Source organism: Gopherus evgoodei, chromosome 8 (assembly GCF_007399415.2).
Source record: "Gopherus evgoodei ecotype Sinaloan lineage chromosome 8, rGopEvg1_v1.p, whole genome shotgun sequence".
NCBI classification, from domain to species: Eukaryota; Metazoa; Chordata; order Testudines; family Testudinidae; genus Gopherus; species Gopherus evgoodei.
The window spans coordinates 102,494,750-102,516,382 of record NC_044329.1 but is presented as its reverse complement, the minus strand read 5'-3'; the positions used below and the strand labels follow the sequence as shown (position 1 = coordinate 102,516,382).

At 43.0% G+C, this 21,633-nt stretch overlaps 1 protein-coding gene across 5 annotated transcripts in view; it reads right to left on the bottom strand.

Moving 5' to 3' along the window:
* The window catches only part of CC2D1B (coiled-coil and C2 domain containing 1B), a 70,304-nt gene that overhangs the window by 36,352 nt on the left and 12,319 nt on the right, over window positions 1-21,633 (bottom strand). For 4 of the 5 annotated variants that reach the window (XM_030572114.1, XM_030572110.1, XM_030572111.1 and 1 more), the window contains 7 exons: window positions 18,369-18,475; window positions 16,665-16,787; window positions 14,705-14,839; window positions 4,395-4,686; window positions 3,632-3,756; window positions 3,406-3,481; window positions 1,643-1,753 (listed from right to left, as the gene is read on the bottom strand). In XM_030572114.1, coding sequence (XP_030427974.1) covers window positions 1,643-1,753; window positions 3,406-3,481; window positions 3,632-3,756; window positions 4,395-4,686; window positions 14,705-14,839; window positions 16,665-16,787; window positions 18,369-18,475 — 969 coding nt within the window. Of the gene's footprint in view, window positions 1-1,642; window positions 1,754-3,405; window positions 3,482-3,631; window positions 3,757-4,394; window positions 4,687-14,704; window positions 14,840-16,664; window positions 16,788-18,368; window positions 18,476-18,583; window positions 18,975-21,633 lie in introns of those variants that run through there. The other variant, XM_030572115.1, reaches the window with a different exon arrangement.

The following is a 21,633-nucleotide window of genomic DNA, read 5'->3' as shown; positions in this document are numbered from 1 at the left end:
TGGGTAATATTTGTAGGCTGTTTTGAATGGCCTTTCTGAGTGTAGTCAGAGAGACCTGTGCTGAGGTAGGAGGGCTCTGGTCCACAGTGTGTTGAGGTCAACCCCTATAAACTCCAGGCGCTGCACTAGAGTGAGGGTTGATTTCTGAGCAATGATCTGAAGGCCCAGTTCTGTAAACAAGAGAACTGTGGCTTTGGTGACTCAGTGAGCCTCTTGGAAAGGCTGAGCTCTGAGGAGGCAATCGTCTAGGCAAGGGTAGACCATGATCCCTGGTGCACAAATAGCCAGCCACTAGTGAAAGAACCTTGGAAAATACGCTAAGATATTCCGTCCTCTGGTTCCCCATACGAATCTGCACTAGAAGGCAGGGGTGCGTGGCAAGGCAGCAGGGAAGACTCCCATGCCGGACAGAGGCTGTGTGTGGAGGGTCCTGGTATCGAAGAGAGGAGAGGAGAGGAGACTCTGGCACTTCATTACATGGAGGTCTCTTGAGTGCTGGAATTGTGATGGTGCCAACCAGCTCGATGCCACTGGCAGTGGCAGGGGGTTTGGAGATATTGTCCAAACTGGCTGTTCAAGGATTGGATGAAGCACTGTACCGACAGGGCATCACCGTACCGGGGGGTGCCTTGGAGTGTTTGCTCCTGTCCTTCTTCTTAGGTACCATTGACTTGGTGCCCGTGCTCATTGGGCTTGTGGGCGCATCAACCTTACCTGCCCCAACAGTTTTCTTGAGTTGTAGATACTGGGCTTGGCCTATTTGGGGATTGGTCCTGAGGATACCAAGTGTGCTAGGAATCATTTGCAGCTAGCTCGTGGCTCGCTCTGAGGACTTCCCGCTCTCTTTTTTGACTTATGAGAACAGTTGGCAGCTGATTTCTTCACCCCACAACCCTTAGATCTGCCTGGAGACTCTTGGCGTGGGTCCAGAGAAGGTCTGAGAGCCACCTCCATGAATATAATCTTCTGTCTCAGCTCCCTGTCCTTGCGAGACCGAGGTCTAAGATGCTGGCAGAGAGCACAATTTTGAGGGACATGTACTTCCCTGAGCCAACGAATGTACTGTGAGTGTGTGTCTGCGATGGTGATAGCCTCATTGCACGAGAGGCACTTCTCGAAACCCGGATAACCAAGCATACCCTGGTGGGGGGAAGAGCCGCCAGTGAGAAGGGTGGGTATGAAAAAATAGTAAACTATCTAAATATATACGTATTAGAAGAAAAGGTAAAAAAATAAAGACACTAGACTAACTACTACTAAAAATAAAGCTCTAGGCTACAAAGAAAAGGATGAGATAATAGTCACTAATGGACAGCTAACAGCTCTGTCTCTAGCTGGGGCAGTTGAGAAGCAACTGAAGGGGGTTAGCCCACATGCACTGGCTACCCTCATTGCAGGGCATAAGGAGAGACAGCACATGTGTGGGCCTAATGGATATTGCTACCAAAATGCTCCAGTCAGCAGCTTAGGGATGCAAGTACGCCTACAGTAGCACACCCATAGGGACACTGCTCGAATTAGAGAGAGAGTTTATTATGGACTTCCATTATCCATTCCAGTATTTATGTATAACTTGGACCAGCATCCGAATATCATAAAAGAGTAAGACTCACTACAGAGAAGTCCTGTTTACAAATCCTACCTGAGGCTTCATGGCCCTGAGGTTTGAACATTGTGGGGGGCTTGGAATTTTCAGCGGGAACAGATGCCATCCGGTTTGATGGAGCCTGTCTCTTTTCCAGGCTTTCCAGATCTGTGAGGAAAGAGGCAATTTTTAAGTCTATATTAGGTAGGAATTTTTGGCATATAAGAAAGAATGTGTGAACAATCTCGGTAATTTGCTAACAATTTGAGGACTTCCTCCCAGAGAAGGATAGATAAAACCCGCCACCTGTTAAGATATTCCAGCTCTGGCAGTGCTCATCACTGGATGCTTTAAAAGATAATCTCCCCAATCACCCCTCCAAATGTTATATTTACTTATATAGTATTATACTATGGGGGAAAAATGTTCCTCTGACCCCAGCCAGTGATCATTTTATGTCCTAAGGATTTATACCCCTTATAACATTTTTATCCTAGCTAATGTAACTACACTTTTTCATAATTGAAGCTATGTCCAATTATGTTTCTGAATCTTACTAAGCAGCCTCAACATCCTACAGCAGCGAATTCTACAGGCCAAGTGTTGGGGGAGTATAGTTTTTATCCAGTTTAAATCTTTTGCAGGACTGAAATATTTTAACACCACCGTTTGTTCCAAGATCAGAAATTTCTCCTAGTCCTAAAAGCATGGGTCATGGTCCATCCAAATGTCTGTAACTGTTGGGTCATGTGATAGACTTTAAAAATGACACCATTCTGATTAGCATCTTGTCCTCCTCATTTCTCCTTCCACTAACCATTTTATCTGCTGCTATCTCACAATCCACAAGAATTAGAAAATTACACCTGATATCAACTGGAACCTGTAATTTTTAGAAGCGTGCAGATAGTTTATGCACCAATCACTAGTTTTAGCTGTTTCCTAGACAGCGGCCACTAAAATCAGGTCAGAAATCAAGTGTATGGGGAGGGTGGGAAGGGGAGTTGTAAGGGGAAAGGAGGGAGGTAGAAATGAAGATGAAATCAGAATGTAGACGTTTTAAAAGGAAAGGCACTCTTACAACCTGTCACTTCAATCAGTGTTTCTATTACTTTAGTTTGTGGAGCAGCTTCTGTCACAATGGAAAAAAAGTGTTATCCTGCAAGGATTGATGTGTAGGCTAGTCAAAACCATTCAGATTTCTCCAGGTTTTTAAAAACAAAAATGCTCAAAAGCCTCTCTGCATCCCTGTGGTGCTTTGCATCTTTATTTAATGCGAATAAAACTTAAGACATCCAGAATTGAGAGAACCAAACCACAAAGTGAACTGGACAGATTTAAGGGAAGACAAGAGATGAAAAAGGTTGGAGGTAACAAGGAGAGATTCAGTTCTAAGAAATGTAAATTCCTACTTCCCAGCATGGAGTGGGTGTGTGAAAGACATACAAAATGGTGGAGGTATAATAATGTAGCTACACCCACTGCACTACAGCAAGCTCAGGACCACCTTGACTCCTTCATCTTATCCCAGTAATGCTATTTCATATAGCCATGAACTGGAGATGATGCAGGGAATGTGTGGAATCAGGACTAGGAGGGAAGATGTCCACAAGAGAATCTTTGGTCCACAATATGGAGTCCAAAAACCACTGCCTTAAACCATTGGGAAGTGGGGATTCTCAGCACTCATTTCTAACCCAGATGGTTCAAGAGAATGACTTTAAAATGGGCGCTGGCCCTTCAGCTCACTATGCCCATTTGTTACTAGATAACAGGAGGCTTAAAAGAAGTCTCCATCTAACAAATTCTTCTGCTCTTACCTTGTGGAGCTGGGGGCATATCCTGGAGGTCCACCAGCTGTCCACTGTCTAGTGCTTCTAAGACCATTGTAAATTTCTAAAACAAACAGAAAAACAAAGCCAAAGGAGACTTATTCTTGTATGTTCAGAAACCACTTGTGATCATTAGGAGCACCCACGTGAGCACAGGGAGCATCTGCCAGGATTCAGACTCCTAACACAGAAGCTTGGTTTGTGAATAGCATACCTTGCCAGTCTTCATATATTCTTTTGCCTTCTCCAGATCTCCTTGCTGTTTGGCTTTCAGAGCTGCTAATTTATACTCTTTCTGTCTTGTAACCAGTAGTGTTCGTGTGCTTGTGCTAAGGGAATCTACATAAGAATGAAATCAAAATTTACACAAGCACCTGATATCTGCATCCTTTGACATTCTCATACATCCACAGATCCATTATTTCCTTATTGCTTTGACTCACACATCCACATTATGTACAGTGGCTTCTTTAACCAGGGGCATCCCCAAAAGTCCTGCCAACCAAGGCAATTCCAGCAACAACAACAAACCACCACTGTGCAATTCCACAGTGCCTTTCATTAAGATCACAAAGTTCTTTACAAACAGTGAATTTTGCCTCACAACTCCTCTGCAAGGCAGGGAAGCATTACCATAATTTATTGACTGAGGAACTGAGGCAGAGAGACCATAATGAGAGACATGAACAGACACCTCAGTAGAGGAAGGAACCTTTAGGAAGTCTTCACCCTGTGCCTATAGCATATCTTAAGAGCGAAGTCTGGGAGCCAGTACTCACAAGTTCTATTCCTGACTGCAACTGACTCAATTAAGTGACCCTGAGCAAGTCATGAACGCTGTGCCTCAGTATCCTATTTGTAAAGTACTTTGATATGCTCAAGTAAAAGGTGCTATAGAAGTGAAATGTATTATTGAATCATAAACTGTCTGGGAAGATGTGTGCTCCAAGGAAGGCTGACATGTTGAAATTACCTACCATCTTGTAACGTGGTACCCATTTCCAGGACAGAAGTAGTAGCAGCATGACATTCTAAAGAGGCTGGCCCCGGAGACAACTTCATATCATTGACAGGCTGTAGCTCATGGTCTGCAGAGGATTCCGCTTTCTCCTTGGGTATTACTTTGGTTGGATCACCTAAACTCTCTGGCACAGCTCCTGTGGCTTGAGCCATATTAGCAGAGCTTCTCCCTGATGCTACAGGGGGTGGCATTTCTTCCTCATTGATCTTTTTGCCCTTCTTCATTGCAGCCAGCATGGTTTCCAGTGTCTAGCAAAAATTGAGGAGTGAAGTCAACAGGTACTGGCATTTCCATCAGATACATAACTTGTGTAAAAACCACAACTCAGCAAACTCATATTCTTATTTACAACAGGAACCACCCACGTCATTCTTTTTGGAGAGCTACTAGATATCTCTGCCCATTAGTATTTCCTCCTCCTATTTTTTTGGTCACATGCGAGTCTTAGTCCTGGTGAAAGATGCCAGATTGACACAGCAGCACACAGCAACTATTTTTCTCTATAGAGCAAGTAATACAAGCTTCCTCCATTCTACCCTGTCAATGTATCACAACATACATGATGGTAGAGGATCCTACCTCTAGGAGTGAGAAGACATGTCAGTCTCTACCCAATCAATCTTTTGTGACTCAGACTTCCAAAAGGTGAGCCATTCGGTGTCAACTGTGGAACTAGTTTTTGTAGTAATACAAGGTATATTTTAAACACAGCCTTCAGTGTGGTATCTTGGTGTAAGTGCAGATGTCTGTCCAGCAGATCTGGAATGCAATCACCAAACTCATTTCAGATGACCCAGGCAGCCATCAGATGGTAACAGCCAGAACTGGATTTGAACCAGCTTTTGAGAGGTGAAAGGCCCCTGGCTCCTATTTCCAAACTCATGAACTACATAGTCTCCTTGCTAAGAAACAAAGCTCAATTTCAGCTCAATTCTTTATCCCAACACCAAACATTATCCCCGTTACAGGGGCTACTTAACACCTAGATTAGGCAACAAAGCCAAAAAAGTAACATGGACTTCACAGCAAAACATGCATTTACCTTCTACACTGGCTAAAATGGTAACAAGACATTAAAAAACCCAAACAATGACAAGGCTGGAATTTGTACTTTTAGAAAACTAGTCATCACGCCATAACTATTATTGGCCAGCTCTGTGGGAGATCTGGGTTCAAATCTATCCAGACAGAGTCTCACCCACCACTGCTGCTGCAGGCCCAGAAAAGACTTGAGTGCTGTGAGATCAGCATATGCAGTGGAATAGGAGAGAAATGCCAGCATAGAACCATAGAAATGCAGGGCTGGAAGGGACCTTGAAAAGTCATGGAGTCCAGCCCCTAGCTGGCACAAGACCAAGTAAACCCAGACCATAACTGACAGGTGTTTAACCTTTCTTAAACAATCTCCAATGAAGGAGATTTCACAATCTCCCTTGAAAGCCTATTCCAGTGCTTCACTATCCTACAGTTAGAAAGTTTTTCCTAATACACCTCTACCCCGAAATAAAACTCTGTCCTCAGGAGACAAAAAAATCTTACCATCTTATAGGTGAAACCACGTTATATCGAACTTGCTTTGATCCGCCGGAGCACGCAGACCCCGCCCTGAGAGCTGCTTTACCGTATTAGATCCGAATTTGTGTTATATCGAGGTAGAGGTGTATGTAACCTAAATCTCCTTAAGCCCATTACTTCTTCTCCTACATTCAGTGGACATGGAGAACAACTGATCATAGTCCTCTTCATAACAGCCCTAAACAAATCTGAAGACTTATCAGGTCTCCCCATAGTTTTCTTTTCTCAAGACTAAACGTGCCTAGTTTTTTTAACCTTTCCTCATAGGCCAGCTTTTCTAAACCTTTTATCATTTTTGTAGCTTTCCTCTGGACTCTCTCCAATATGTCTACATCCTTCCTAAAGTGTTGCATCCAAAACTGAACACAGAACAAAGGCCTCACCAGTGTTAATATACCCCCAAAAACTAGCTTTTTTTTTTTTTTTTTTGCAACTGCACCACATTGCTGACTGATATTCAGTTTGTGACCCAGTATAATTTTCTTTTCATGTAGCCAGTTATTCAGTTTTGCATTTGATTTTTTCCCTTCCTAATTCAAGTACTTTACACTTACCTTTACTGAATTTCATCTTCCTGATTTCAATCCATTCTCCAATTTGTCAAGATAGTTTTGAATTCTAATTCTGTCCTCCAAAGCACATGCAGCTGCTCCCAGCTTGATGTCATTTTCAAATTTTATAAGCATACTCTCCACTCCATTACCAAGTCATTAATGAAAGTATTGAATAGTACCAGATCTAGGACTGACCCCTGACGACCCCACTAGATACACTCTGCCAGTTCAACAGTGAACTATAGATAACTACTCTTCGAGTACAGTCTTTCAACCAGTTGTTCACCCACCTTATAGTAATTTAATATAGACTGCATTGCTTGAGTTTATGAGGAAGTCACGTGGAACTGTGTCAAAACTGCCTAATTAAAATCAAGATGTATTACTCTACTGTCTCCCTCCTATCCATTAGCCCAGTAACCATGTCAAAGGAGGAAATTAGGTTGGTTTTGCATGATTTGTTCTTTGTTCATTCAGGTGCTTACAACATGATTGTTTAATAATTTGTTCCAGTATCTTTCCAGGGGCTGAAGTCTGGCAGACTGATCTTTAATTCCCTGGGTCATCTTTGTTCCCTTGTTTAAAAAGAGAGTATGGCTACACTTGCACTTCAAAGCGCTGCTGCGGCAGCGCTTTGAAGTTTTGAGTGTGGTCGCAGCGCCAGCTCTGGGAGAGAGCTCTCCCAGCGCTGCACGTACTCCACATCCTGATTGCGTTTGGCTTGTAGCGCTGGGAGCTGCGGCACTGTTTACACTGGCGCTTTACAGCGCTGTATCTTGCAGCACTCAGGGGGATGTTTTTTTTCACACTCTTGAGCGAGAAAGTTGCAGCGCTGTAAAGCACCACTGTAGCCAAGGCCAAAGATAGGTACTGTGTTTGCCCTTTTCCAGTCCTTTGGGACCTCACCCTTCCTCCATGAGTTCTCAAAGTGCTAATGGTTCTAAGATTGCTTCAGGTAGCTCCTTAAGTACCCTAGGATAATATCATCAGACTTGCAGACTTGAATACCTCTAACTTATCTAAATATTCTTTAGCCTGTTCCTTCCCAGTTTTGGCTTGCATTCCTTCTCTCTTGTTACTACAGTGTTGAGTACCTGGTCACCATTAATTTTTTTAGTGAAGACTTAATGCCTATTTTGCTTCAACACCTCAGCCTTCTTGATGCCACCAGTTATGAGCACTGCTTCCACACCAAGCAGAGAACCTACATTTTCCTTTGTCTTTCTCTTGCTCCTAATATCATTTATAGAATGTTACCTTATTGCTTTGCATGACACTGTATGGAATATGAGTAATCATTTGTAATATTACTGATACAAATATTATAAATAGGGCCCTACCAAATTCTCAGTCCATTTTGGTCAATTTCACAGTGGCAGGATTTTAAAAATCATAAATGTCATGATTTCGGCTATGTAAATCTGAAATTTCACAGTGCTGTAATTGTAGGTGTCCTGATCCAAAAAGGAGTTGTGTGTGTTGGGGGCGGGGGCACAAGATTATTGCAAGGTGGGTTGTGGTACTGCTACCCTCACTTCAGCACTGCTTCTGGCAGTGGCACTGCCTTCAGAGCTGGACAGCTGGAGAGTGGCGGCTGCTGGACGGAAGCCCAGCTCTGAAGGCAGACCCTCCACCACCAGCAGCACAGAAGTAAGGATGGCAGAGTATGGTATTGCTGCACTTACTTCTGTGCTGCTGCCTGCTGATCTGGGCCCTCAAGTCAGCAGCTGCCAATTTCCGGCCACCCAGTTCTGAAGGCAGCGCAGAAGTAAGGGTGGCAATACTGTGACCCCCCTAAAATAACCTTGCAACCCCCAATTTGAGAAATACGGGTCTTCCCCATAAAAACTGTATAGTATAGGACAAAAGCACACAAAAGACAAGATTTCATGGGGGGAGACCAGATTTCACAGTCCATGACACGTTTTTCAAGGCCATGAATTTGGTAGGGCCCTAATTATAAAATTGCTATAAATCTTAAAAAATTATGCCATGTATCAGTGGAAAAGTTATGATTTGCTAAATATAATAATCATGCTTGTATGTATGTATCATCTTTGTACTATGAATTATAAATATGTGAGCTATATCTGTATCTCAAACTTTGTGCTGTGTTTCTGGGTGACATCACCAGACAGATTGGCATCAGTACTATCTAGCCTGCTTGATGGCCTATCAAAGGCTATCAGCTATACAATGAACCCATTGAGAGAAAGCAACGGTTACATCTATGAGTTAGCAGGACATGTAGGGACATGCCTACGGACAGGGGGTTCCAAGGCTTTTCGTCCGGACAACTATCCAACGCCACGCACCGATGAGCTATTGGAGAAGTTGGGACGTGCCCAGTTCATCTCTACAATAGACTTAACCAAGGGGTACTGGCAAGTACCGCTAGATGAACCTGCCAAGGAGAGGTCAGCATTCGTCACCCATGCGGGGGTGTATGAATTCAATGTCCTTCCTTTCGGCCTTCGAAATGCACCCGCCACCTTCCAGAGGCTGGTAGATGGTCTACTAGCTGGACTGGGAGAATTTGCAGTTGCCTACCTCGATAATGTGGCCATTTTTTCAGACTCCTGGCCCGAACACCTACTACACCTGGAAAAGGTCTTTGAGCGCATCAGGCAGGCCGGACTAACTGTTAAGGCCAAAAAGTGTCAAATAGGCCAAAACAGAGTGACTTACCTGGGGCACCAGGTGGGTCGAGGAACCATAAACCCCCTACAGGCCAAGGTGGATGCTATCCAAAAGTGGCCTGTCCCACGGTCCAAGAAGCAGGTCCAATCCTTCTTAGGCTTGGCCGGATACTATAGGCGATTTGTACCACACTACAGCCAAATCGCTGCCCCATTGACCGACCTAACCAAAAAAAACCCAGCCAAATGCCGTTAAGTGGACTGATGAGTGTCAAAAAGCCTTTACCCAGCTTAAGGCAACGCTCATGTCTGTCCCTGTACTCAGGGCCCTGGATTTTGACAAACCATTCCTAGTAACCACAGATGCATCTGAGCGTGGTATAGGAGCAGTGCTCATGCAGCAAGCAACAGATCACAACTTCCATCCTGTCGTGTTTCTCAGCAAAAAACTGTCTGAGAGGGAAAGTCACTGGTCAGTCAGTGAAAAGGAATGCTATGCCATTGTGTACGCTCTGGAAAAGCTACGCCCATATGTTTGGGGACGGCGGTTCCAACTACAAACTGACCATGCTGCACTAAAGTGGCTTCATACTGCCAAGGGGAACAACAAGAAACTTCTTCGTTGGAGTTTAGCTCTCCAAGATTTTGATTTTGAAATTCAACACATCACAGGAGCTTCTAATAAAGTAGCTGATGCACTCTCCCGTGAGAGTTTCCCAGAATTCAGTAGTTAAAAAGTGTTCTTAAAATGTAGAAGTCTGTTAGTTATCTACTTAGGGGTATATGTAAAGGTGCATGTGTTGTATTAATCTGTTTATTTTCAAGTTCTAGAAGGAAATCGCCGCCAGTGAGCTTCCCCACTGTCTGCAATTTGGGGGGCGTGTCATAAACAGATAGCTAAGGGTTAATGTCTCTTTCACCTGAAGCACCTGACCAGAGGACCAATCAGGAAACCGGATTTTTTCAACTTTGGGTGGAGGGAAGTTTGTGTCTGGGTCTTTGTTTTCTGGCTGCCTGCTTTCTCTGAGCTTTGGAGAAGTAGTTCTGTTTTCTAATCTTCTGTTTCTAAGTGTAAGGACAAAGAAATCAGATAGTAAGTTATATGGTTTCTTTTCTTTGGTATTTGCATGAATATAAGTGCTGGAGTGCTTTGATTTGTATTCTTTTTGAATAAGGCTGTTTATTCAATATTCTTTTAAGCAATCGACCCTGTGTTGTGTCACCTTAATACAGAGAGAACATTTGTATGTATTTTTTCTTTCTTTTTATATAAAGCTTTCTTTTAAGACCTGTTGGAGTTTTTCTTTACTTCAGGGAAATTGAGTCTGTACTCACCAGGGAATTGGTGGGAGGAAGAAATCAGGGGAAATCTGTGTGCGTTGGATTTGCTAGCCTGATTTTGCATTCCCTCTGGGGGAATAGGAAAGTCCTTTTTGTTTCCAGGACTGGGAACGGAGAGGGGGAGTCACTCTGTTTGGATTCACAGAGCTTGTGTCTGTGTATCTCTCCAGGAGCACCTGGAGGGGGGGAAGGGAAAAAGGATTATTTCCCTTTGTTGTGAGACTCAAGGGATTTGGGTCTTGGGGTCCCCAGGGAAGGGTTTTCAGGGGGACCAGAGTGCCCCAAAACACTCTAATTTTTTGGGTGGTGGCAGCAAGTACCAGGTCCAAGCTGGTAACTAAGCTTGGAGGTTTTCATGCTAACCCCCATATTTTGGACGCTAAGGTCCAGATCTTGTGAACTGCAGGTTCTCTGTTGCCTCCTGAAGTCTGCCTAGCAACAGTGCCTTTAGCTAATCTTCAATGTTAAGTAAACCTGAAAAACCACTTTATTTGCATTTATATAGTGCCGGTAATGACTCTCAATGGGAGTGCTATTGTGTGACAAAAGACTTGTGATAGCGCCTTAACGACTTCTTGCTTAACATGCAAGCCACAAACTGCCAGAGAGAGCAGAAAAAAAAATTTTTTCTCTGGTTCCCTTTTAAAACCAAACTGTTTCTCTGTGCTAAAAAGCCCTTAGCAGAGAAAAGAAAATATAATATTCCTACTGGCTTTTGGATTCTGTCTATCTCCCAACCGCTGCTACACCATATCATAACCTTAGTCCAAGATCTGGACCTTAGCGTCCAAAATATGGGGGTTAGCATGAAAACCTCCAAGCTTAGTTACCAGCTTGGACCTGGTACTTGCTGCCACCACCCAAAAAATTAGAGTGTTTTGGGGCACTCTGGTCCCCCTGAAAACCCTTCCCTGGGGACCCCAAGACCCAAATCCCTTGAGTCTCACAACAAAGGGAAATAATCCTTTTTCCCTTCCCCCCCTCCAGGTGCTCCTGGAGAGATACACAGACACAAGCTCTGTGAATCCAAACAGAGTGACTCCCCCTCTCCGTTCCCAGTCCTGGAAACAAAAAGGACTTTCCTATTTCCCCAGAGGGAATGCAAAATCAGGCTAGCAAATCCAACGCACACAGATTTCCCCTGATTTCTTCCTCCCACCAATTCCCTGGTGAGTACAGACTCAATTTCCCTGAAGTAAAGAAAAACTCCAACAGGTCTTAAAAGAAAGCTTTATATAAAAAGAAAGAAAAAATACATACAAATGTTCTCTCTGTATTAAGGTGACACAACACAGGGTCGATTGCTTAAAAGATTATTGAATAAACAGCCTTATTCAAAAAGAATACAAATCAAAGCACTCCAGCACTTATATTCATGCAAATACCAAAGAAAAGAAACCATATAACTTACTATCTGATTTCTTTGTCCTTACACTTAGAAACAGAAGATTAGAAAACAGAACTACTTCTCCAAAGCTCAGAGAAAGCAGGCAGCCAGAAAACAAAGACCCAGACACAAACTTCCCTCCACCCAAAGTTGAAAAAATCCGGTTTCCTGATTGGTCCTCTGGTCAGGTGCTTCAGGTGAAAGAGACATTAACCCTTAGCTATCTGTTTATGACACATGCCTACGGACAGGGGGTTCCAAGGCTTTTCCATGCCATGTGCTGAGCTTGTGTTTGGAACAAAGGATGTATAAGCCACATGGCAAAGGACATAAAAGGGAGCTGCCTCATCTCCATTTTGTCTTCAGTGCTGCTTCCCACCTCTGGAGTAACTTAATTACAAACTAAAGCTTTGAACAAAGGATTGAACAATCCATCTAAGCTTTGGATGTATTCCAGAGGGATTTCACATGCCAACAAACTCACCAATGCTGCTGAGAACCTGATATATGGATTCTGAAGTCGTATGTATCTGACAGTTTGACAATTTAATGACTCTCATCTTGTTCTTATCTTGTCTAATAAACCTTTAGTTTTAGATATTAAAAGATTGGCTGACAGCATGATATTTTGGGTAAGATCCAAACTAATATTGATCTGGTGATGTGGCTGGCTCTTTGGGGATCAAAAGAACATATTTGTATAGTGAGAAGAGTTTTAAGTAACTTCTCACCTTATAGGATGTGTGTGCTAATTGGTAACCGGAGAACGGGAATGCAGTAAAGGGGGCTGTGTGATTTCTTTTTCAGCTTCTTGATAACCAGTGTGGGGAATCAAGTGCACAGGTTGGTGAGTCTAACTTCAGTGTTAACCACCAATTTTGGGAGAATCTGCTCTCCATTTGCAGCCTGTCCTGACCTTGGCATTTTCAGTGTGGGATACCCTAGGCACCTACAGGTCACACTGTATATTTGTCTTGCTAGGTGTAACTCATTTTGTGCCTTTTTGTCCCTATACGCTTGTGCTATTCTTGTGTACATGATGCTCAGAAGCCAGTCTTTCGGACAATCAAGGAACAGCTTTGGACTGTGAAGGGAGTTCTACTCTATTCTTAACTGTGACACCGGGATCTCATAGGCTGGTGGCAGGCTTTGTGGAAACTTCCCACATTGGAAAAACAACAACAAAATATGAAACCTCAGTAAGACAGTAAGTTTCTAGATTGGATAAAGCAGGCTTTTGGGTTTTTCCCTTAGGGAATGACTGCATGTACATTTCCTCCAAGGCTAGAATGAATTGGACAGGACATAGAGCTCTTCCAGTCTGCACATTTCTTCTTCCAAGTCTGGCTCTCTCTTGACCCCTTATGTACACCAAGCCATTTAACATTTAAGAAGATATAAGGTTCTTCCCTCACTGGGAAGCACTGATCTCTAAAGCTTTGGAACAAAACGTAGAGCTAGTTGGAATATGAGACATGGTGGAGCAGAAGGCAAAGAACCAGGGAATTCACAACAAACTTCTCTTGCACAGCAAGAATCACCTGCCACAGCAGACTCAAACAGCAAATGCCACTGGTTTGGCTGAGAAGAGGCAAAACCAGATGAAACTGTTCTTACTGCAATCTACAATAGCCATATTGGGAGAGAGACTGTTCCCATTTTCATTATAAGTGCAGCTGAGGCACTCAGAGGGATTCCTTCCTTCAATGCAAACGAGCAATTTAGCAAAGCAAGTGGAAGGTTGGTACCTGGGAAAGGAAGTTTTAAAAAATAAACAGCTACATGTGCTAGGGAAGTTACAATAATTTATTCAAAGGGTTCACACTGTTACTTTAATAAACACAGGCCAAATTCAGATCTAGCGCAAGTGGGTGTGACCCTCATAGAAGTCAGAGGGCCAAATTCAGCAGTGACACAAGTTGGTCAGAAAATGGCATGTAAGTTACCTTCAGTCTGCACACATCTACTGAATGCCAAATTTGGGACACCACTTTACCACGTACACACATTGGATGTGAATTAGTCCAAACATGTATCATGCATGACCTGCTTATTTCACTATTGAATTTATCCCCCAATTTTCAAACAAAAATTAATTACTCTGTGGTAGCACCATATCAGAACTGGAAGGATTTTTAGAATCAGATTTCATGTCTACTATTTATAGTGTCAAGTATCAGAGGGGTAGCCGTGTTAGTCTGGATCTGTAAAAGCAGCAAAGAGTCCTGTGGCACGCATCTGACGAAGTGGGTATTCACCCACGAAAGCTCATGCTCCAAAACGTCTGTTAGTCTATAAGGTGCTGCTTTTACTATTTATAGTGTTGAATTACTGTTTGCAGTCATCTTGGAATATGAAGATATACTCATCAGTTTCCTTGTTTATAGTGCAGCTCAGTTCCTGACTCTCATATGTCCTAGCAAAATCTTACAATGCGAGATTACAAACACTGCAGGGGATTGTTTAAATACTTTTCCCTTGGATTTCAAATAAAGAAAGGTGAATGGAAACATTTCCACTGACCCTTGAAAATCATGTTTATACATGACCTACATTTTAAGCCTAATCTATTTGACAGGATTGCTTCAAATTAGAACTCAAAGAACACATGGCACAGTCTCCTTAGTCTCTCCTGCACACAACATTTGCAGTCATAAGACCCAGAAAGCACTAAGTAATATATTGAATCAATTCTATCCTACATTTAACAAGGACTGTCCTCTTCCACTGAAAGCCCCTCCCAATCCTTCGTGTAATGAATCCAACATACCTTGAGGCCTCTTTCGTACCGTCGCACTTTGCCACTCTCGTCTGCCTCCTTTGCATTAGAGATTGCTGCCTTATAATTAGCAATTCTGTCCTCTATGGTCCGCTGTAATTCACTGGAAACAGCAGGAGATGTGATCTCAAAAAAAAAAAAAAGGGGGGGGGGTGGGGAGGCGGGACGAGGAGTAAGGCACATTATTTAATTTTCCCAAATTATACATGCTTCACCTTACCACTGAAAAGTAAGCATATCCCTTCTGTACAAAATAACACACACACACAGACTGGGCTCAGGAATCAAGACAGCAGGAAATGGAAAAATTTCTCTGAAACAGAAGGGCACTTGTACAGCACTAATTTTCCTGGATCCATCTCTGGGCTTCCTATCAAAGGAGCAATAGAGAGAATTGGGTGGAGTAGTTTAGGAAACTTACAGCCACAGGGTTACCAGAGACTGGGTGGTTAGGACTAGATGAAGGAGAACAGTGATGCCTCTCAGACATCATGTGCCCAGGAGGGCTGGGTGTTATTCTGAGGTGCGAATGTTTGTTTTCTTCACCATCTTAACTTTACATCTTTCGAGGATTCTCACAAATTGGCTTCAATACAAGATCTCTTCCCACCTCCCCTTGTAAGCTGGAAAGTCTGCAGTTTGGGACTTGCACAGTGAAACAAGCAACAGAAACAACCAGTTACCATCCACTACTTATAAGCACTGTGGTTGTCAAATTGACCTGTCAGCTGGCTCCTGATGTAATTATTGCCATTATTTGTACACAGACCTACTCCTGCCCTATTTATTAATGTGCACAATGCATGGAAGTCCTGAAATCTGTATTGTATGAAAACAGAAGAAAAGCAACAACTGAACGAAGAACCTGCCTGCATAGACAAATTCAATAGTAAACAGATTCTGAAATTCTACGTAACTCAGCACCACTGACAGCCTGCTTAGGAGAGGCCTCAGGATTAAACAGCAGTGGCTACTGCAGGTAAGGATTCAGGTACACTGATAAAAGGTTGGGTGTGGGGCACAGGGGCAAAAAACACTGGGATGGTAGATAACTGGAATGCTGGAAATCAGGACTGAGGTTTCTGTGCGTGGTGAACAGTAGAGCTCTGCAATCTGACCCGAACCCAACGGACCCAACTATGGAGTGTCGGGTCCAGGTAGGGTGGGAAAACAAACAGAACCCCTTGGACTCAGGTTGGTGCTCCTCTGACCTGTGGAACAGGTTACAGGGGTGGCTGTGTGCCCCTCTCCTGCAAGCAGTTGCCATCTTGCTGCTTATTTGATTATAGGATATTATAGGCCATGTGAGGGAGGCAGTATGGTCTAGTGGATAGAGCCCTCAACTGAGACTCAGGAGACCTGGATGCCATTCCTAGCTTTGCCTTGGCCTGCTGGGTGATCTTGGGAAAGTCATTTCCCCTTTCTGTGCCACCTGTAAAATGATAATCATACTGACCTCCACTGTAAAGCACTTTGAGGTGTACTGAAAAAGCACTATATAAAAACTAGGTATTACTACTGTTATGTGTAGTGTAGCATAGCAGAACTGTGTGGCGTTTCTAGATTCATAACAAGAACACTATAAAAGGGAATTAAGGAGCAATAGCAGAGCTGTAAGCTGTACAAAAGAAGTGTGCACACATTACTATTATTTATATAACACCATGGATGTGCTAAGGCAGCAAGACAAAATCCTTGCCAGAAGAGCTTACAATGTATATTATGTTTGACTCTGTCTGGCAGTATTAGTTCCTTGTTTTCACAAACACCAAATTCATCCGAAGAACAATGCAAGATGAAATCTAACTATATCAATATAGTGTCAGCTTCCAGCAGGAAACAAACAGAGGTACAAAATAAGCCAGAATATAAAGTGAGCTTGTCATGTTATAAACTGCACAGTGAGAATGATTCGGTGGAACTCCAAGTCAAACACACATCTCTTTCTTACCTCTGCCTGCAGTTCACATTGCTGCTGTATTACTGGTGGAGCTGCTGGCACCTCCATCGCTACGGTTTCATCCTCACCACTTTCGGTCTCGTCTTGCTTGCCCAGAACTTCCTGCAACTCTGCCTAGAGCAAGAATCAGTGAGGTGGTTACTGTAAAGCATGCTCTGCTTTCGGTACCATGTGAACAGATGCTGCAGGAACTAAAGCACCTCCCTACTGCCACAGTGAAAAGAATGATTCACATCCTGAAGCCTTTTGCCCAAGGTAATGTTTCAGTGTAGATTATCTGCCAGTTTGTGTCAAGAATAACACATCTCCACGGGACACTGGCAAGTGATAATAAACAGGGGTGCAAGAGCTGGTCTGGAGAAAGTACGTACCTCCTGGCTCTAGAAACTAGTTAAACCTCAAATAGTCTTTGATGTCACTAAACTTCTCCTGCCTTACCTAATTTTAATTTGTTTTGCAGCTGACTTCATATACTCTGGTTCTGGCCAGGAGTGGAAATGTTCAGGCACAATACGAAGGCAATTCCTGGGGAGCTCACAGCTCAACATACAGGCTAAGGTCTCTTACATAACCCTTTTGTTGGGTAGCTCTCTATTTGAGAACTGAAGAACATGCAGTACTTAAGACAAGGATCGTATCTTTTCAAAGGCTGTCTAAACCCCAACTTCAAACCTCCAAATAGTCATCCTTGACTAATGATCATACTAAGTGTAGTTTAGTGCCCCCTCCATACAATCCACTCACACACAACACAAAAACCATTATAGCTCAAGGATATGGTTATTAGGCCCTGGCCACACACACAGCAGAAGTGTCCTAGACATAACTATAAGTAGAATGATTGCTAAAAGGATGTTGGGACATGTAAGGGTTAAGTAGAAACCTAAGAAACCGCTGGTGTGCAGACATGGCATTAGGGAGTAGAGGTACAGGCAAGCACTGCTTCTGTGCTTGATAGATAAAGTGCTACCCCTTCCCTTCTGCTTGTTAAGGATTGATAAGCATTGCAGCTGCATAAGGAACATGCAGAGCAGTAGTGCCTCCCCCCTCCCTTCCATTCCCAGCTACCTAAACAAGCTTGGGGTCATTGCCCCTTCCTCCCTTCCCTGCAAACTGCTAATTAAGGGAATAAGTGGATACAATTATTGCAAAGAAATGTATTTTCAAAATAGAAATGTCTGTAGAATACGCTTAATGCTGTAAACAGGTGCAGGGATAATTATATTTATTGTATGGGTGTTCATATTACTCAATAAGGATTTTAGAAGTGTTGCAGTAAATGTAGGTATTTACATACTAACTTTAATAAAAAGAGAGTGTGCTGTAACTAATTCAGTGCTTACTTGACAATTGGGTCAAGGGGAACAAGTACCGCAATAAAAAAGCCCGTTCACTCAATCCGCCTCTGGATCCCCCTGTACTCCTTCTAACAAAGGATTTCAGCCATGTTTCCCTAACTTCACACGGACTGGGATTTTCCTCTCTCCCCATCTCCTCTAAGAACCATATTCACACATACATTTGTAGTCAGGTACTGTTCTCATTTTGGTATGGACAGCGTCCGACCATTCAAAAATGTTTAAATCAGCCGCAAGTTTTGCCATGTCTTAATTTCCCTTCAAAAAGTTGAGGGGTTTTGTTGCTCACAGAGTTTACTCCATAAAAGATTGAATTCCACTGGCAGTAAGTACATACCAAAAGGTCCGTATCCTCCTCCAAACCCTCCTCCTCCTCCTCCTCTTCATTCAGGTCCTTCATGCACTCTGCAGCCATCTTTTCAATATGATCCACAGGTAAAGGGGCTGAAGAAGGCAACCAAAAGGAGACAAGCCATGAGGTTCTAGCATACTGTTGGATGGTGCAAACCTAAACCATGAGCATATTGATTGGAAAAGAACTGTGAGTTCACTTTGTCACTTCTCCCTTTCAAGTGCAGGTGGTGTTTTCTAGTCAGCAAGAAAGTAAAGCTGGTGAAGTAATTCCTGGGCCTTTTTTGGCTGAAGCCCCACCACTTGCAATTGATCAGTGCCTTCTGCTCCATCCCCCTTGTCCTGTCACTCCATCCTCTGGTACATTTGCTGTATCTCTATTACATTCTTTTCCTCTCTCTCTTTTATGCTTCTTCCTTTTTTCCTTTTCTGTGCATTTCCCTGGTTTTGATTTATTTTGTTGTCTATGCTCCTCCCACCTCTGCTCCACTTGACCACATGTTCTCCCTCCTCTGTTGCATTTTCACTACACTGTGTTGCAGATTGTCTGAAGGAAAATGTGCTGTTTAGTGCCACCTATAGAAATACGTGGGTGAAGGGAACGAGGGAGAGAACATGCTGCCTAAAGCTCACCACAGCAGATGGGGAGTTCAGGAGTACAACTTGATAATTCTGGAGCTTTGACAACTGGCAGGAATTTCAGTTACACATGAAAGAGCTTTTCCTTTTAAGAGTAAATTGAATCATGGAGACTATTGTTGTCAACAGTACTTACGGTCAAAAGGAATTTTATTTCTAGAAAATTTAGTCTTCCTCCACTAGAACAAGAGGTCCATGTACCCTGAAATGTGCCTCTACTCTACTTCCCTTGTTATATCTAGTGCATTTTTCTTGCCCACTTGTGTTTAATGGAGTTCTTCAGAGAATAGTAAACATGCAGATTTCCATAGGGATAGGTATAAGTTTGTATGCTGGCAATTGCAACCTGACCAGATTCTCTCCATACTCAGTAAAACATATGCTCACACTCTGTGCTCTCATTTGCCCTACAGAAACAGATTCAAACTATTCATTTTCCTTGTCCCCTTGTCAAACAACGGCCTCTGCAACCCAGAATCAGGAGCAAGTAAAAGAGAGGCAAGGTGGGTGAGGTAATATCTTTATAGGACCAACTTCTATTGGTGAAAGAGACATGCTCTCACCACAGAAGTTGGTCCAATTAAAAAAAAGATATAATATCACCCACCTTGTCTCTCTAGTATCCTGGGACAAACATGGATAAACAACAGTGAAAATAGGAGGTAAAAGTACATTTTAAAACTTCTCCTAAGCATTTACAATATTGGAAACAGCCAGATTTACAACTATGAAGGAGCAAGGCGTAAAATACTCAGCTAAGACAACTTGACATGCCTGGCTCCTATCTCATAATGGTTATACCCTGGTGTAACTCCGTTTACTCCTGACTTACACCCACGTGGGACACAGCAGAATCAAACCTTACATAGAGTACGAGTTGCTTAGAGCAACTTGTAACTTAAAACAAATGAAACTAGCTGCTGCCACTTGAACGTGCACCTTAACTGTACTTATTGAGCCACAGGTTTCAGAAGCTATGCCTCTAATGCAGAGCTGAGTTAACCGAGTTTAAGTGAGAGAAGGCACACCAAGAAATAATACTTAAGCTGCATAGTCATTGCTTTAGCAGTTGACATGCTGTGCTAACTTGAGTTGCAGTCTACATTTCTTGAAGGGCCAGCCAACTTGAGTTAAAAGCATCACCACACTCCAGCTAAGGGTTTTTGTACATGGATGGGACTTGAGTTAGGGGTAACACTGGCATTATAACTCAAGTTAACTCTGTAGTGAAGACAAACTCTCAGTAGCCCTCATGCAACATGATCCCCTCTCTGCTCATGATGCACATTGTATCGATACCACAGATCCTCAACATTACACTTCCTACTACACTCAGCTTCAAACATTTCTCTATTTAAATTTTCTTCCACATCCTGAAATATTTTTACTGTTTGTGTTGCAATAGAACCTAATGTCCCCACCGAGTTCAGAGCCTCAGTGTGCTAGGTGCTGTTCATAAACAAAGCAAGAAAATCACTACAGAGAGTTTACTGACTAAATAGACGAGAGACAAAGTGTGGGGAAAAGCAATAAACTCAATTTTATAGGTAAAGAACTGAGTCAGAGAGAGATTTAGGACCAATCATGCAAAAAGGACCACACAGGTGACTCCTGCACCCATGTATAGAACATTTAAATCAATGGGGTGCTGTACAATTTCAGGGGTCCACTTGGGACCTCAGTGACTAGCCCAAGATCACTCGAATTCCATGGCAGAGTGAGGAATTGAGCCTAGATCTCCCAAGTCCTAGTTCATTTCTTTACCCAAAAGATCATCTTTCGTCTCTGTTTAAACTGTGCACATATTAATCAATTCCAGGCAGCTCTCATCAGCAGAGAATGGATACAACGACCAGAGTCCAGCAGGAGAACTGACAAAATAATAATTCACTACTAACCCAATACCAGATACAAACTGAGCAACACAAACCACCTGCTTGCTACCAAAGCAAAAAGTGCAGACAACATTTCAGAATAGTGAACAGATTGTTTGTTTAAGACTGACAAAGAATTTGCCACCAGACAGGCTTTCCCCTTCAGCTTCATAGCACTAACAAATGGCCCCATAATTCATAGCATACAAAATAAGTGCTGTAAATCACAATGTGTTGCCATTGAGGAAAGCTTCCCCTCTTGAATCCACAGGAGTGCCACAAGCCAAGCTGAATATTGGAATTTAGATCTGTCACATAAGTCAAAGAATGTTGCCCCTTATTCCCCCCTACCTACCCAAGATGCTGCTGTTCTAATCATCTTCCTCTCTTATTATCTGAGCAAGTTCCATTCTCATCTCCTCACTGGCCACTAGCTCCCCTCCTCTCCTACTTCTGTTTAAGCTTCCAATTCTAATCCTCCTCTTGAAAACGCTACCCAACTCCTCCCCCGCTTAACTCTCTGATCTCACCTCCACCTATGCTCATTCCGCCTTCTGTCCAACCACGTCTCCTAATTAATCCATTTTGTATTCTATACTCATTCCCAAATATGTGCCTTCTTCCCCACCACCGCCTACACCCTGTTTAAACTAGCCTTATTCTTCCTCCTGCATAGACATGGATCAGATTCTGCCCTCAGTTATACAAGTGAAAATAACAGTGGATTTCACCTATAGC